The following is an 18,502-nucleotide window of genomic DNA, read 5'->3' as shown; positions in this document are numbered from 1 at the left end:
ATAAGAAATTGCAAAAATTTGAGGAGCGAAGAAAGAAAGAATGTGCTTGCATTTATATAGTGCTTTTCATGACCTCAGGACATTCCAAACCACTTCACAGCCAGTGTAGTCACTGTTGTAATATTGGGAAATGCAGCAGCCAATTTGCACACAGCAAGGTCCCAAAGACAGCAGAGAGATAATAAATCAATTAAACTGTTCTTGGGCGTGTTGCTTGAGGGATAAATGTTGGCCAGGACACTGGTGGAACGTTCCTGCTCCTCTTTGAATAGTGCCATGGGACCTTTCACATCTACCTAAGAGAACAGATGGGGCTTCCGTTCAAAGTCTCAACCAAAATATGGCACCTTTGACAGAGCAGACTTTTTCAGTGTTAGCCAAGATTATGTGCTCAAGTCCTAGTGTGGGGCTTAAACCCACATCCTTCTGACTCAAGAGGTGAGAGTGCTACCACTGAACCAAAGCTGACACCTAAAGGAGATTGGGCAAGGGAGAGGAGAGGAGGGGGAGAAAGAGGGGGATGTAAGGGGAGGAGCAGCGGGCAGGACAGGGATGAGGGGTCGAAGAGAAAAGGTAGAAGGGGACAATGGGCAAGGATGAAGGGGGAAGAGAAGATGGAAGGGGAAAGGAGAAAGGGAGAAGATGGAGTCAAGAACATGTGGGGGAACAGTGTGGAATAGCTGGGAAGAAGGGGAAGAGGAGAAGATGTGCCCATCCCCTCCTCTCTTCCCCATTGCCCCTCTCCTCGCCATTCCCCTTCTTCCCCCTCTTGTCCCTTTTCCATTTTCCCTGATTTCAGGTGGGATTGTGGAGGAAAGTCCACCCCAGGAGTCGAACAGATTGATGCAGATATCACAATAAGAACATTCAGAGAGGAAGAGAATAAAGGGGGCAGTAGCAACATGGATACAGAATTGGCTAAGGGACAGGAAACAGAGATAGTGATGAACGGTTGTTTTTTGGAATGGAGGGAGGTGTACAGTGATGTTCCCCAGGGGTCAGTGCTGGGACCACTGCTTTATTTGATATATATTAATGACTTGGACAGGGCACAACTTCAAAATCTGCAGATGACACAAAACTTGGAAGGGTAGTAAACAGTGAGGAGGAGAGTGATAGACTTCAAGAGGATATAGACAGGCTGGTGGGAAAGACACATGGCAGATGAAATTTAATGCAGAAAAATGCGAAGTGATACACTTCGGTAGGAAGAATGAGGAGAGGCAATATAAACTAGAGGGCACTACTCTAAAAGGGGTACAGGAACAGAGATCTGGGGGTTTATGTGCACAAATTGTTGAAGATAGCAGGGCAGGTTGAGAAAGCGGTTAAAAAAGCAGACGGGATCTTGGGCTTTATAAATAGAGGCATAGAGTACAAAAGTATGGAAGTCATGATGAACCTTAATAATACACTGGTTCGACCACAACCGGAGTATTGTGTTCAGTTCTGGGCATCGCACTTTAGGAAAGGTGTGAAGGCCTTAGAGAGGGTGCAGAAGAGATATACTAGAAATGATTCCAGGGATGAATGACTTTAGTTACGTGGATAGACTGGGGAAGCTGGGGTTATTCTCCTTGGAACAGAGAAGGTTGAGAGGAGATTTGTTAGAGGTATTCAAAATGATGAAGGGTCGAGACAGAGTAGATAGAGAGAAACTGTTCCCATTGGCGGAAGGGTCAAGAACCAGAGGACATAGATTTAAGGTGATTGGCAAAAGAACCAAAGGTGACATGAGGAAAAACTTTCTTTCACAGCCAGTGGTTAGGATCTGGAATGCACTGCCCGAGGGGGTGGTCGAGGCAGGTTTAATCATGGCCTTCAAAAGGGAACTGGATAAGTATTTGAAATGAAAAAAGTTGCACGATTACGGGGAAAGGGTGGGGGAGTGGGTCCAGCTGGATTGCTCTTGCATAGAGCTGGCGCGGACTCGATGGGCCGAATGGCCTTCTTCCGTGCTATAACCTTTCTAAGATTCTATGAAAGAGTGGAAAACAAAAATAAAGTGCAAAAGAAATTAGAGAGTGGGAAATAATTGGATAAATTTGTATTTTGGCTATGCAAAAAACCACAGGAGGTCAACTGCACAATACATTATATGTCACATAGACATAGTACTGCCATTGTCAAGTCAACTGTACAATACATTGTAACAAATTGCTCTGAGTGGCAAACCAATAGTGCTCACTACTCGTGAGATTGAAAGACTGATCTAAATGTTCAAAAACTATTAAAATCAGTTGTAATGGCCTAAAAATACTCAGCGTTCCTTTTTTGTGGCAAGATTAGTTAGTTTCTAGCTGGGCAGGAGAGCAAGTTCTCACTGGTCCATTGATTCCAGCCTGTGAGATCCCTTTAATGCGAAGCTTTCACATCACCGGTGAATCAGGAAGAGCGAGTTCCGAATTCGACAGAACATGTGCGGTCGCTGGAACTTGCTGTTCAGTTTGCCCATTGATAACTGTGAGCGCTGTAAGGCTCACCGTTATTTTATGAGCAATTTCCGTGTGGAGTCACTATGGAAGATCCACGACTGACACAAGTCTTGCATCTCGTGTGTGCTTTGTCTGTCACATTTGAGGTGTGATGCCTGTGTATATGCAAATTTCTGGGTCCTACTTGGATCTGTCTGGCTCAAATGTCATTTTCTTAAAACAGCAACAAACCACAACTGAACAGCTAAGGAATGCATCAATCATTAAGTGACAAGTGAGAATGAGCAATACCAAGCATGAAGTTCATGAAGGTAACTTTCACAGGAAATCGATGCAAGCTACTACATCAGAGGTATTATTCACTTGGCAAATAAAGCACGGCAGCAAATTCTGGATAGCCTATTCCATTATTGAAGCTTGTAAGCAGGTTCTGAACAAAATTCTCGATTTTAAACATGTTTAAGCAGAATCTTTTCGTCACACAAATTGCTGATGCAGAGATATTTATTTAAGGAAAAAAAATCGTCATTTTTACAGAACACAATTTTACATTTCTTGGTCCTCACCATAAAAACCTGCACTCCAAACAGTTTAGACATACTGCCCATTTGATATTGTGAGTGAGTAGCTGTTTTTGAAAGGAATTAATACATGGATGAATAGTATAATATATTCATTTATTTATTTTCCAAGAATCAATCTAAAAACACGAACAACACGGTCACTGAACAGATCTTTTACAAGCTTCTTTCCGACACAATGTGTGCCTCTCCCCTACTCATACCTAGTGCACTTCCCTCCTCCAAACTAAACCTAACTAAATCATTTCCTTTTAAGAAATAAGCGAGATTAAAATATATATAAAACTGCCAGCTTGGGGTGTCTACTACCAAATTATATGAAAGACTGAGCAAAGGCAGAGTACCTATTGCACATCTGTTGTCTGATTTTGGATTTGGTAAAATGCGGCTACCATCTTAAAGGAGCATTCCTTCACAACTCGAGCTTTGTTTAAACCTGGAAAGTCCATCCAGTTTGATCAATGCTGCATCAACTTCTTTTTATCCAGAGCCTTTGTTCGCCGATTTTAAAATCTTTGATCTTCATAATTTAGGCTTAAATGCAGGGCGTGTTGTTTGCAAACCTGTTTATCATTCTCTTAAGTAGGTTTTATTTTATTTCCAGCTCTGTAGATAGTATTCACAAACCAACATGTAAGGACAAGGTTGAAAAGAGTTAAAAAGAATATCAGATAAATTAGGAACTATCCTGATGTATAAAGAAACCTACAGATTTTAAAAAAAAAATTGTCCTTGGGATGTGGGTAATTCTTCGACTGCACCTCCCAAACCTGCAACCTCAACCACCGAGAAGGACAAGAGCAGCAGGCACATGGGAACAACACCACTTGCACGTTCCTCTCCAAGTCACACACCATCCTGACTTGGAAATATATCGCCGCTCCTTCATCGTCGCTGGGTCAAAATCCTGGAACTCCCTTCCTAACAGCACTGTGGGAGAACCTTCAACACACGGACTGCAGCAGTTCAAGAAGGCGGCTCACCACCATCTTCTCAAGGGCAATTAGGGATGGGCAATAAATGCAGGCCTCGCCAGCGACGCCCACATCCCATGAACGAATATATAAAAAAAATTCTGGCAAGGTCGCATTTATTGCCTATTCCTAGTTATAATGACTGTTATAATGGCTTGCAAGTCCACTTCAGAGCGAGTTCAGTGTCAACCGTAACTTAGATGGGAGATTGGCACAAACACTGTGAAAATTCAGAGCCTAAATGATGATAAAAGCAACTTATGTGTATTATTCTGCAATGTAATAACAAAATACCAATAACTCTGCATGCCAAGTTTTCTGTGGGTCGAGTGACCGTGTTTGTCTCAGTAAAAATGTGACGCTGGCTAAGCCTGTGGCCCTGATTTCTAACATGGATTGGTCTTGAGGGTCTGACACCTTTGTAAAAATGCTGCAACATATAAATATTTGAGGCACAGATATCTACTGTGCAACTGCCAAACCAAAAATTGAGGGTTAAAAGTGACTGAGTTATTTTAGAAAATGTTATTCTGCCTTTTAATACTTCAAATAGAAAAAATATGACTGGTTGAAAACTTCCTACCTTGCCTTGGTGATCAGCAAAAAGACTGCCTTTTCCATTTTTGCATGCTTTTATATCAGTGACCTAGATCTGACCCATGTACTGTTTGATCTGCTGTGCTCTCCTGTCTACCAATCTACCTCTTGGTCCTATATTGGTAGCATTGGATGTCACATTAGTATTTCTATTTTCTTTGTTCCTTAGCTCTGTTGTTCAGAAGCAGGGGATTGCACATTCCTGAAAGCAACATAGTTGTTTGGGTGCTTTCCAAGGATGGCAGATTGATTTTGTTTCTTCCTCCTAATTATCTGATATTGAATCAACAGCGGTCATGAAATGAGTGGAATCTTCACCTCTTGCATGTGTTCACTTAAGGAGGTCCAAAGATCCTGTAAAGGTCATGGTACTGATTTGTTGAATTGATTTAAAAAATAGCTTAACAATTCCAATGCATGTCAAAGGTAGGCTGCAATGCAGTCAAGGATTATTTAATTTTCAATAGTTTAAAATTGATGTGTTTTCTTGGATAAATTATTGTAGGAATTGTGAGGCACTGTGGGTCTATATGTTTTTTGCTTTGACAGTTCATCTTCCTTCTCATCTACAGTCCATCTTGTTGATATATGGAACATGATTGAAGCTTTTCGGGACAATGGCCTCAACACCTTGGACCACAGCACAGAAATTAATGTATCTCGATTAGAGACCATAATTTCATCTATCTACTACCAGCTGAATAAACGCCTTCCGACCACTCATCAAATCAGCGTGGAACAGTCCATTAGCCTGCTCCTCAACTTTGTCATCGCAGCATACGACAGGTCAGTGCTCAGGCAGCCATGCACGTAAGGTGGCTCTCAGATAGTCAGAGTAGGGACACTACATTGTTGTGACAGGCAAATAAATAGACCATAAGACCTTAGGAGCAGGAGTAGGCTACTCGGCCCCTCGAGCCTGCTCCGCCATTCAATGAGATCATGGCTGACCTGATTTTTACCTCAACTCCACTTGCCCGCCTTTTCCCCATATCCTTTGACTCCCTTGCTGATCAAAAATTTGTCTAACTCAGCCTTGAATGTATTCAATGACTCAGCCTCCACAGCTTTTTGGGGTAAAGAATTCCAAAGATTCACGACCCTCTGGGAGAAGAAATTCCTCCTCATTTCCGTCTTAAACGGGCGACCCCTTATTCTGAGACTATGCCACCTAGTTTTAGATTTCCCCATGAGGGGTAACATCCTCTCAGCATCTACCCTATCGAGTCCCCTCAGAATCTTGTATGTTTCAACAAGATCTCCTCTCATTCTTCTAAACTCCAATGAGTATAGACCCAACCTGTTCAATCTTTCCTCATAAGACAACCCTTCAATACATGGAATTAACTGAGTGAACCTTCTCTGAACTGCCTCCAATGCAAGTATGCTCTTCCTTAAATAAGGGCACTAGAACTGTACACAGTACTCCAGGTGTGGTCTCACCAGCACCCTGTACAGTTGTAGCATGACTTCCCTGCTTTTATACTCCATCCCCCTAGAAATAAAGGCCAATATTCCGTTTGCCTTCCGGATTACCTGCTGCACCTGTATGTTGACGTTTTGTGTTTCATGTACGAGGACACCCAGATCCCTCTGTACTGCAGCATTTTGCAGTATTTCTCCATTCAAATAATATTTTGCTTTTTTATTTTTCCTCCCAAAGTGGATGACTTCACATTTTCCCACATTATATTCCATCTGCCAAATTTTTGCCCATTCGCTTAACCTCTCAATATCCCTTTGCAAACACTTTGGGCTCGATTTTCGCATCCCCGATCGGGTGCGTTCGCGGCGAGGTGGGCTGCGAAAATTGGGAATTCCCGGAGCGGGTCTGGAACCTGGCTCCAACCCGCCCACTTCCGGGTTCCCCGGTGACGCGCTGACATGCACGCGCAGCCCCTGCATGTGGGACTCCGGCGGGGTGCCACTTAAAGTACTTAAACAGGTACTTCAGGTCGTTTACAGAGCTGATTGACCTGATATTTTAGCAGGGATGGGATTTTGAAATGAACTGAGAATGTTTCCCGTACTGGGGGAAACACTCCCAGTTCAAATGGACGTGTTGCAGCCATCAGCCTGTGGCAGCTGCAAAGGTCCATTTGACAGGTTGTGGGGGGAGACCCTCACTCATTGCAGGAGGCCACTCTGTCACTTTGGACAAAGTTTGGCCTCCACCACCCTCCTCCTAACAATAAAATGCACAAACTTGCACACTTACCCCGGGGTCCAGAGACATGTCCCTACCTTGCGGACCCCCTCAAATGTACATCTTGAGGATGGGGGCCGCCGTAGCTGCAGTCATGACCTCCTCGGAGGACGAACAGCATTACCAGCCTCTCCGGCCACGCCGTCCACCTCTGACACGTGGAGCCCCACAACACAGTGCTGTGACACATCCACCTGCACAGCAGGAGGGAGGGCAACGGCAGGGAGAGATGCGTCGCAGAAGGCACTGCCCTTGCCACAGGGTCTACAGACCGAGGCTCAGCTTCCTGGACCTCTCTGAGCAGCAGTGCACACGGAGGCTCAGAGTCACTCGACATGTAGTCGTGGACATCTGCTGCCTCCTTCATGCCGAGCTGCTCCCGGCTGGCCCGAGCACCATCTTCTTGCCTGTCGCTGTCAACTTCACCACTGCCCTCAACAACTTCTCCTCCGCATCCTTTCAGGGTGCCACCGAGTCATCGCCGATGTCTCTCAGTCGTCTGCACAAAAGAGCTCTGCAAATACACCTACACTCACTCTGCAGTGACACAATGGGTGGCATCAGTTGTGGGTCTTCATAGTGATCCTCAGGAAAGGGCATTATTGCACAAACCAGACAAGATTTGCAAAGACGTGGCAGCAGTGGTGCCAATATAAAATGTTATGTGAGTTGATCAGAAATTAAATATAAGTAAAAACCATGACAAACCCTCAAACACCCTTGTGCATCCCCTTCATGCTCACGACACGTTTGCGTTAAGCTTCCTACTGCACATATGTGATGCATGCCCTGTGGCTGCAGCACAGGTAGTGGCAGGTTGAGTGAGGTTGACCGTGAAAGAGATGCATGAGAGGGTGAGTATGAGATAGAGCCATGAGATTGTATGAGGATTGGGTTGAGTGGTAGTGGCGGGATGAGTACTGGCGAGGTGAGTAAGTGCAGGTAAGATGAGGATGAGCTTTGAGTGGGTATGAGGGGTGATGTGACAGAGTAGTGTTGGCAGTGCAGAAGGAGATGTGGGGTGGGGGCGGTGATGTGGCAGACGGAGTGTTGGGGAATGAGTAAGTGTACTCACTTTGGCTGACCTACTTCGGTCATTGAAGCGCCTCCTGCACTGTATGCAGGTGGGCGATATGTTGGTGGTGCTCGTGACCTCCTCTGCCACCTCAAGCCAGGCCTTCTTGGTGGCAGAGGCAGGCCGCTTCCTCCCGCCCACCGGGGGGGAAGATCTCTGTCCTCCCCCTCCTCCTCCACCCCATCCAATGATACCTGGAGTTGAGGCATCATTAAACCTGGGAGCAGCCTTCCCCCTGGGCTGCTCCATGTTGTAATTTTTCCTATTTTCTGCAGCATCAGTCAGTGGAGGACTGCCCCTTGAAATAGAGCTCCTCCAGCTGAAAGACCTTACTGCGCAGTCCGCCCGCCGCGCCTCTTACCAGCGGGAAACCCGGAAGCACAGCTAAGTGGCTCCAATTAGCCTGCGATTCCATGCGGAGTGCACTGATTTCACCGGGCGCGTTACCCACGCACCCAGTCGACCCCCCTGCTGAGAACCCGCCGCCCTGCTAATATCGGGCCCTTTGTGTCCTCATCGCAACTTGCTTTTCCACCTAGCTTGGTATCATCAGCAAATTTGGCCACAAGACACTTTGTTCCTTCATCCAAGTCAAATTGTTGAGGCCCCAGCACTGAGCCCTGCGGCATCCCAGTAGTTACAGATTGTCATTTTGAAAATGACCCTTTTATCCCGACTTTGTTTTCTGTTAGTTAGCCAATCCTCTATCCATGCCAGTATATTAGCCCCAACACCATGAGCTCTTATCTTGTGCAGTAATCTTTTATGTGGCACCTTATCAAATGCCTTTTGGAAATCCAAATATACTGCATCCATTGGTTCCCCTTTATCCACCCTACCCATTACTTCCTCAAAGAACTCTAATAAATTTGTCAGACACGATTTCCCCTTGATAAAACCATGTTGACTCTCCTTGCTTTGTATTATGAGTCTCCAAATGTCCTGCTACTACTTCCTTAATAATGGATTCCAGCATTTTCCCAATGACAGATGTGAGGCTAACTGGTCTATAGTTACCTGCTTTCTGTCTCACTCCCTTCTTGAATAGGGGTGTTACGTTTGCGGTTTTCCAATCCACTGGGACCTTTCCAGAATCTATTGAATTCTGGAAGATTACAACCAATGCATCCACTATCTCTGTAGCCACTTCCTTTAAGACCCTCGGATGCAAGCCATCAGGTCCAGGGGACGTGTCAGCCTTTAGACCCATTAGTTTACCTGGTACTTTTTCTCTAGCGATAGTGATTGTTTTTAGTGCCTCCCTCCCCTTTGCCTCTTGATTTTCGACTATTATTGGTATATTATTAGTGTCTTCTACTGTGAAGACAGATACAAAATATCTGTTCAATTCCTCTGCCATTTCCTTGTTTTCCATTATTATTTCCCCAGTCTCATCCTCTGAGGGACCAATGTTTACTTTAGCTACCCTTTTCCTTTTTATATACTTGTAGAAGCTTTTACTGTCAGTTTTTATATTTCTTGCTAGTTTACTCTCATAATTTATTTTCTCCCTCTTTATTATTCTTTTAGTCATCCTTTGCTGGTTTTTAAAGTTTTCCCAATCTTCAGGCTTACCAGTAATCTTTGCCATGTTGTATGCTCTTTCTTTTAACCTGATACCATCCTTGACTTCCTGAGTTAGCCATGGTTGGTTCATCCTTTTTGTGAAGTCTTTCCTCCTCACAGGGATATATTTTTGTTGCGATTCATAAAATATCTTTTTAAATATTTGCCATTGCTTATCCACCATCATACCATCTAATCTGTTTACCCAGTCCACTTTTGCCAATTTCGCCCTCATTCCTTTATAATTGCCCTTATTTAAGTTTAATACAGTAGTTTCAGACCCAAGATCCTCGCTCTCAAACTGGATGTGAAATTCTATCATGTGGTGATCACTGCTTCCCAAGGGATCCTTTACTTTGAGATCATAAATTAATCCTGTTTCATTACCCATTACCAGATCCAAAATGGCCTGTTCCCTGGTTGGTTCCCCATACTTATTGGTCGAATAAACAGTCCTGAATACACTCTCTGAACTCCTCCTCAGGGCTATTTTTGCCAATTTGATTTGTCTAATCTATGTGAAAGTTAAAATCGCCCATGATTATTGCATTACCTTTTTTACAAGCCCCCTTTATTTCCTGATTAATATTTTGCTCCACTGTGTAGCTACTATTCGGGGGCCTATATACTACTCCCACCAGTGATTTATTTCCCTTGCTATTTCTTACCTCCACCCAAATTGATTCGACATCTTGATCTTCTGAGCCAAGCTCATTTCTCACTATTTTCCCAATTTCATCCTTTATTAACAGAGCTACCCCACCACCTTTACATTTTTTCCTATCCTTCCAAAATGTTAAATAACCCTGCATATTTAGCTCCCAAACTTGGTCACCTTGCAACCACGTCTCTGTAATGGCCACGAGATCATACCCATTTGTTTCTATTTGTGCTGTAAATTCATCTATCTTATTACGAATGCTGCGCGCATTCATGAATTCCTTTTGTTAAATCGTTTTCATAAATTGACTGTGTAATGATAATAGAAGCTTTTTGGTATTGTTTAAGTACAATTGCCTTTTCAGTTAAGAGGCATAATCATTGCAGGAAAAATATATTTTTTATGTATTTATGGAATGCAGAAATAGTTCAAGTTAAAGAACAGCAACAGTTAAAAGGGAAAGACATTTTTGGGAGAGCACTTCTTGTTTGAAGTATTCCACATTTATATAGGGAAAATAAATCTTGCCAGCAAGTTCTTGGACCTTTTTTTAAAAAAAGGTCACTTTTTTCATTCATGTGTGGATTCTCAAGTACTCTTCTTTGCCAAATCACTGAGGTGATGTCAATTATATGGAGTGTCCTGGAGCAGATTTCCCAGTACACTATCCAGGGTTTGCAGCTCTGGAGTGGCTCTAAGGCTGGTCTGAACTCTGACCACACATCATTTGTATTGGAACTACCCGTGGAGCTACTCATGGGGGTGTTCTCCATAATTGACGTTATTGGAATGACTGAGCAGGGAGGGTGACCCTGTTCATGAGTCTTCATATCAGTGATAAAATTGACATGCAATCAAAAAAGTTGAAGAAATTGCCAGTAAGAAATGTTTTCTTTGAAATGGGGAGCACTTTGAACAAAAATCACTTAACCCTGCCCTCCCCCGATATTCTTCCCCCGATATTCTTCCCCCCCCTGCCCCCCACCCCCCCAACCGATATCCTAACTGCTCAGGATATTTTTTTCTCCTTTAGAGTAAAGGAACAGCAAAAAACACAGTGATAGTTTACGACTTTGTTCTTTTTTCCTTTTTCCACTGATTTCTCTATTATTTGATTGTGTGTATCACAGACAGCTGTTATTTTGCAGCTCTGCTTGTATTTTGAAAGCTGCACAGCAGATTTGGCATCCAAGAAAGATGAAAAACCATGTTTTCCCTTCCATTTTTCCACCTTCTATCTTAAAGGCACTGACCTTACTGGGGTGTGGTTGCAGAAGTGCTGGCTGCCCTCCGATATCTCATCTTTTTGTGAAAAACCAAGATGAAGGGTCAAGACTGACTGTGCAAGGCACTACTAAAGTTGAAAAGAGTAGAAGAGATGATCATTAGGAGGTAGTGATTTGGTCACTCCGAGTTGGGTTTAAAAAAGCTAAAAATTGTTGAAGGAAGTTAATGAGTGAGGAGCTGAGGACTTCCAGAAATTTGAGGCTCTTGAGTTGGAGATTGTGATGTGAGTCTTGATTTCAACACAGGGGACAGAGGGAGCAGGAAGAGTGTTTAGAGTGGTGTATTTGGAAAGTTTTTAGGAACACTGACCATAATGGTATCAATAAAGTAGTGGAAGACAGGAAATGTTGCAATGTTGGAGGCTTGTAGTGAGAGAGGGATCAACTGCCATGTAACCACTACTTTCCTGTATCCTGTCCATGAGTGAGAGGAGGCTCCCCAGAAGTTTTAAATAGACTTGGTCTTTATAGAGACTCGGAGTTGTTGCAGGAAAAAGACATGTTTAGTATGAAAGAGGAAGCTGAGCTTCTTGTAAGCAGTTTCAACAAGGGAGGAATTTGGACATCCATTTGAGGTCGGGGAGATAGTGAGACCAGGTAGCCACTCTTCACATATTCAATGAGTGTTCATTCTTCAGTGTGTATCGGATTATTCAACTATGATGGGGGTGGTGCATCATAGTTAATCCTGGTCTTGTCTTCATCCAAAATTCCAATTTGTACACTTTCAGGAACGGAAAAAAGGTTTGAAAAATGGCAAAAGTCAAGCTGTATTATAAAATGTTGTTAATTTTCTTTTACTAAGAAATGAAATTTATTACTAAAATTACATTACAGTAGAAAAATACTGTCCGACAAATAGAAACCTCTCTGGTAAGGCTAAGGGTTGTTGGTGTGCATGTCCACTTAATGTTGCACCAGTTAGTGATGTGTCACACTGTAACTAACTCTGCTTTCTTTTGCAGTGAGGGTCATGGGAAGTTGACTGTATTCTCAGTCAAAGCTATGCTGGCAACAATGTGTGGGGGAAAAGTCCTGGACAAACTACGGTGTAAGTAAAAACCATAAATGCTTGTAAGTTTATTTAGGATTATACCAGTATCCCCCCTCCTCTTCCGAGCTGGCGTATGATTCCATGTGTGCCAGGTGCCTTCCTTGCCCAAGTGGCTTTTTTTTGTGTGAGCCTGGACAATGAGTATCAGGAAGTTATTTAATCATAGGGAGGCAACACAGTCCAGTTCAATCCTGCCCTCAGCCAATGTCAATGCATGCACACTTAAAGCAGGAGTCATTGAGGGGTAAATTCTGGCTGGGATTTTCTTTCAGGGTTGTTGAGGTGCTGAGACTTTCTTGGTCTGTGGCTCAGCTATTTACTGACCAAACCTGCTCAGCTACTGGGGGAGCACAGAAATTGTATTCTTAACAGAGAGACACATTTATGAGGCATATTTTATGTGCTATTTCTAACACTAAGCTCAGTAATTCAGCACATTAAGTGCGTAAGCATTAAAATGCATCCACCATTACTCATTTTTAGTACAGTGCAGAAAAAGGACTCTGTGTGGAGCTATATTTTCTGTGATTTTGATTCTTGGAAAAAGAGCACATACTGGATTATTCAGAAATATGATGGGATAATCAGGAAATGATTCTAGTTTAAACTGGCCTCTCCCAGCTTTCAGTTGGAGGTTTAACTGTGGTACAGTGCTTTGTTTGGCTTCTAATATCTTTGTGTGCACTCTCTGCCTATTGCCTTTACCTAAAATAAAGTTGCCATGTTAAGGGAAACAAAAACAACTAAAAGAACTTGTTTACATCTAAGATTTCAAATCCCCATAAAAATGTTGCGCGATTAAAACCCTGACCTGCTTCAAAGCCAGGTTATAGTCCAACAATTTTATTTGAAAATCACAAGCTTTTGGAGGCTTTCTCCTTCGTCAGGTGACCTGACGAAGGAGAAAGCCTCCGAAAGCTTGTGATTTTCAAATAAAATTGTTGGACTATAACCTGGTGTTGTGAGATTCTGTACATTTGTCAACCCCAGTCCATCACCGGCATCTCCACATCATGCTTCAAAGCCGTAAGAGACTATTTTTGTGGTTTGTATTTATTGAGCAAGGCAGCTTTGTATGTACATTTAAAAAAAAACATAGGTCTATATTAAGTTTCCTAGCCACAAAAGGCCTGCAACCATCCTGCAGTTGGGAGCAGAGTGAGGGGAAATACCGATTTCAGGTGGTTTGCCGTCTAATCAGTTTAATTTGCTACATTGTCACAAGGTGTATCTGGCATATTGGTCGCATTACATGAGGCAAAATTGCTTCAATATTGGACAATGCACATCTTGTGCAATAGTTTTCACCATCTGAAACTACTCCGACTACTACCAGCAGTGACAGATCTGTACCCAGCAGCACTTGACCCATGTGTTACACAGCTCAACTCTCCCCGGACACAACCAAAGTTATGAAAGACAACATCTGTAATTGTACTGCTGGCTATTTTTCACAGTTTAAGTGCACATAATTTGAAAATCTCACACACCTAACATTGTTTCATTTTCTCCTTTCCTTTTAAGATCCCCATTAAAGGCACTACTTCCCACTCGGAGGACTGGCCTGTATGTGATTTCAGATCTCTGGCTATCATGCTGCAAAAAAGAAAAAAGAAAGACTTGCATTTATATGGTGTGTTTCATGACCGTAGGACACTCCAAAGTGTTTTACAGCCAATGAAGTACTTTTGAAGTGTAGTCACTGTTGTAATGTCAGAAACATGGCATCCAATTTGCTTATAGCAAAGTCCTGCAACAGCAATGTGATAATGACCAGATAACCTTTTTTTAGTTATGTCAGTTGAGGGATAATTATTGGCTAGGACACCGGGAGAACTCCTCTGATCTTCTTTGAAGTTGTGCCGTGGGATTTTTTTAAGTCTACCTGAGAGGGTAGATGGGGCCTTGGTTTAACATCTTTTCCGAAAGACAGCACCTGTGACAGTGCAGCACTACCTTGGTACTGCACTGGGGTGTCAGCCTGGATTATGTGCTCAAGTCTCTGGAGTGGGAGTTTGAACCTACAGTTTTCTGACTCAGAGGCAAGAATGCTACCAACTGAGCCACAGCTGACACCAAAGGCACCTTTATTTTCTCATCGCCTGGAAGGTGCTCAAATGGACACTTGTGACCCTTGTATGCCACTGGTTCTGTTTATCTTAACTCGTACTGTCACTCCTAATCCAGGTCCATTGAAAACTGGAGACCTGTGATGTCCAATAACTAAAGGGAGAGAATGTGGCTCTGACTGTCTAATTTAAAAGGAGACCCATTGTCAGATAGAGACGTGCAAAAATATGGGTTTTGTCTGTTGGCTGTATGGGTCCTACATGGTGAGTTTGGACAGTCTCAGCAGTGGGCTCAGCAGCAGTGTAGCATCCCCTGGTGGACATGAATCTAAAGCGCAAAACTCTCCCTAATTTGGCACTAATTGCAGTCCCACTCAGAGGGGCCACAGGATGGGAAATGGAAAAAAATGTCTCCCTGGTTCTGCAGGCATGCTGTTCTGAGATTGGTGCTGTAGCGCATCGTTGGGCAGAGTGAAGGGAGTTTTATTTTGTATCTGGCTGTGCCATACTTGACCTGGAGCACTTGAGACTGACATAAGAGTTCCATTCCCCAGCAATGACATCCTTCACCTTGATGAATATAAAATGAAAGAAAACATGGGTCTCTGATATCACTGGGTCTCTGGAAGTCGGCTCCTTTGTATTAGAGTGCCGTCAATGGCAGGAGTGATTCTTGTACCAGAGCACTCCTTTTAATATAAAAGTACCTTTTATACTAGTCCGAACTAGGTGCAGTGGAGTAGCCCAGAATCACTTACCTCATCATTGTTTCCCTTGTTCGAAAGTGCTTGATCTCTGTTATGACCCTTATAGTAATGATACAGGTATTTTGACTTTGTCATACCTGGTGCAAGAGGAGATTGAGGGCACTTCCTTCCACTAAGTGAATTGGAATAATATCTAGTTCTACCACTGGATCCTCTTCAAATTATCAAGTTTTAGCCTACATTTTCCAAGTATGCACTGGCAGTGAGGAATCTCATCCGTTGCCAGCACAGAATTGGCAAGTCACAGGTGGAGACGTTTGCGATTCTCCAATGTGCATTGGTGACGAACGAGCAAGGTTTTCTGCAGCTAACATGTACTTAGAAATTGACTCCTTTTATGTTGTCACAGAAGCATTTTCACATCACAAGTTTTCATGCCCTTGGGCTCATCTGATTAAATCTTAAGCCCACTGCACAAAATTGTGAGTAGTAGGCCAGAGGCAAAGCCTCAAAGCTTGCGCAGTGGTTTTCAATTTGAAATTCAGTTCTTGATCATTACTTTATCTGTGCCTGGGCCCCAGTCTGACTTTATCCAGTTCAGTTCATGTTCCCTCTGGATCTGTTCGCACATCACCCAAAGCTCTTGATCGACATTCTAAAGTCTTTGCTTCATCTCAGCTTGTAGATACAGGACAACATTACTTTTTAATGCTCCTGAATTTTGAGCTAATTCTTGCACTTTCTTCTCAATCTTTTGTAGTATTTCTGAAACTACCACATTCTCACTTAATTGTTTCTCTCAAACTGACTATTCAGAACTACCCAAATGAGTGAGATGTTACCTAAGTGTTGAGAGAAGTCTGTGACCTCTACTCTCAACTGGTCTGCAGCTAGTTACTCAAACAACAAAGTTGGACAGGGACCAAAACAGATCCTCATGATTTCAGAAATAGTGATGCGAATCCGTATATAAAAAAAAATACTCAACCATTGCTGCAGCTGTTGTTTTTTTTCTTCAGAAAGTTATTCTATGTGTATTATCTGCACACTGATTATCCCCTCCTAATTATACACCAGATGTTTCACAAGACAAAGTCTTGCAAGAGACATTGTCTCATTGTGAAACAGACGAGCATCAATCTCCTCTGTCTAACATAAATCAACCACATAGCCCAAAAAAATTAATTTAATTTATTTGTATTCTTATTTCATTCGTGTACCATATGTGTGGGATGAAAATTTGTGAGTTCTCAATTTTCTAGCAATTTCCATTATGCATCAGCATCATTCTGCCCCATTACAACGCCTACTCTCTGTTATGTTGGATGATGGAGGTGTATGTGTTTTTACCAGCTTTGCTGTCATGAAATGTGATGTATTGGCTTTATACAGAATGTCATTCCCTTAATTATCTGCCATAATGGTGGGGCGCTTCCCCACCCAGTGGATAATGGATATTGGCGAATAATTCAAGTTTCACTGTGCAGTATTCAGGTTACTTTTACCTACTATTTTGCTTGAAGGTTATTTTGTGAGTCCAAGCACTTTTATTAGATATAGTCACTCTCATTTAGTGATTTCAGATCTGAAGGAATAGGAATTTTTTTGAAAAGTTTTTCTCGTCGAGTTCTGTCACTTGCTGGTCTCCTGAAACTCTTTGGTCTTCCAACGCAGTTTGATGCGTTTGGCTATGTTGACCTAGCTATGACATCCAATTGATCTGATCCAGCCACAACACCTGCTGATATTCCGACATGCCTTGACATTTTCTGGTCTCCCTTGATGGCTCAATGCCTGTCACTCTCTTGACCTGGCCCCAACATCTACTGGTCTCCTGACTAGGCCCAACATCCACTGCTGTCTCGATGCAGCACTGACACTCTCTGCTCTCTCTACTGTTGTCACGACCAGTGCCCGCTCGTCTTCTGACCTGGCACTGGTACCTAGTGGTCTCCTTTTGCATCCCTGACTCCGTCATATTCTCCGAGTGTGGGCCGGCCTCGTTCTGAGAAAAGTTTCTCTGACGACTGAGAACGCGGGTGACTGAGGCACCAGTGTAATATTTAAAATATATGCATGGTGACCAATTGGTTCATATTTCTTTGTTCTCACCTTCTGTTAGATATAAATAAAACGGTCAGAACTGGGATAATCCGTTACAAAATAAATTGCCACTTGGAAAAGTATGGACTAATAAATGAAAGTCAGCACTGTTAAAATTGGATAGCCATTTGGTGAAGGATAGAGCTTGGTCTTTGGTTGCTTCCAAGTCTTTATTCACAGAGATTCCTCTTACACACACACCACAGCCTAGATAAGCTCTCCTATAAAAAGGATACAAGAGAGTCCCCAATTGATACCCATCACCTGAATACAATTAATACTATTTGATTTTTTTTATTCGTTCATGGGATGTGGGCGTCGCTGGCAAGGGCAGCATTTATTGCCCATCCCTAATTGCCCTTGAGAAGGTGGTGGTGAGCCACCTTCTTGAACCGCTGCAGTCCGTGTGGTGAAGGTTCTCCCACAGTGCTGTTAGGAAGGGAGTTCCAGGATACAATTAACAAACAATTAACTAACTTGATTGAGTTCTTTGATGAAGTAACGGAAAGGATTGATGAGAGTAGTGTGGTTGATGTTGTGTATCTGGACTTTCAAAAGGCCTTTTATGAAGTACCACATAATAGACTTGTCAGAAAAATTCAAGCCCATGGGATTGAAGGGACAGTGGCAGTGTGGATACAAAATTGGCTTGGGGACAGAAAGCAGAGAGTAGTGGTGAACGGTTGTTTTTCAGACTGTAGAGAAGTATACAGTGGTGTTCCCCAGGGGTCAGTATTAGGACCACTGCTCTTTTTGATATCTATTAATGACTGGATTTGGATATAGAGGGTATAATTTGAAAGTTTGCAGATGACACGAAACTCAAAAATGTAGTAAACAATGTGAGGGATAGTAACAGACTTAAGGAGGACATAGACAAAATGGTGAAATGGGCAGACACATGGCAGATCAAATTTAACATAGAGAAGTGCGAAGTGATGCATTTTGGTAGGAAGAATGAGGAGAGGCAATATAAACTAAATGGTACAATCTTAAAGGGGATGCAGGAACAGAGAGACCTGGGGGTGCACATGTACAAATCTTTGGAGGTGGCAGGACAAGTTGAGAAGGCTGTTAAAACTGCATTTGGGATCATGGGCTTTATTAATAGAGGCATAGAGTATAAAAGCAAGGAAATTATGCTAAACCTTTATAAAACACTGGTTGGGCCTCAGCTGGAATACTGTG

The 18,502-nt window shown here is 42.9% G+C and overlaps 1 protein-coding gene across 18 annotated transcripts in view; it reads left to right on the top strand.

Moving 5' to 3' along the window:
• The window catches only part of LOC137321765 (dystrobrevin beta-like), a 534,882-nt gene that overhangs the window by 190,284 nt on the left and 326,096 nt on the right, over positions 1 to 18,502 (top strand). For all 18 annotated transcript variants that reach the window (XR_010962899.1, XM_067984400.1, XM_067984401.1 and 15 more), the window contains 2 exons: positions 5,160 to 5,373; positions 12,347 to 12,432. Coding sequence is in view for 17 of the 18 variants with exons in the window: in XM_067984400.1 (XP_067840501.1) it covers positions 5,160 to 5,373; positions 12,347 to 12,432 (300 nt within the window). In the remaining variant the exon portion in view is untranslated. The remainder of the gene's footprint in view (positions 1 to 5,159; positions 5,374 to 12,346; positions 12,433 to 18,502) is intronic.

This window comes from Heptranchias perlo, chromosome 5, assembly GCF_035084215.1.
Source record: "Heptranchias perlo isolate sHepPer1 chromosome 5, sHepPer1.hap1, whole genome shotgun sequence".
Lineage (NCBI taxonomy): Eukaryota > Metazoa > Chordata > Chondrichthyes > Hexanchiformes > Hexanchidae > Heptranchias > Heptranchias perlo.
This window is presented reverse-complemented; position numbering and strand designations above follow the sequence as displayed.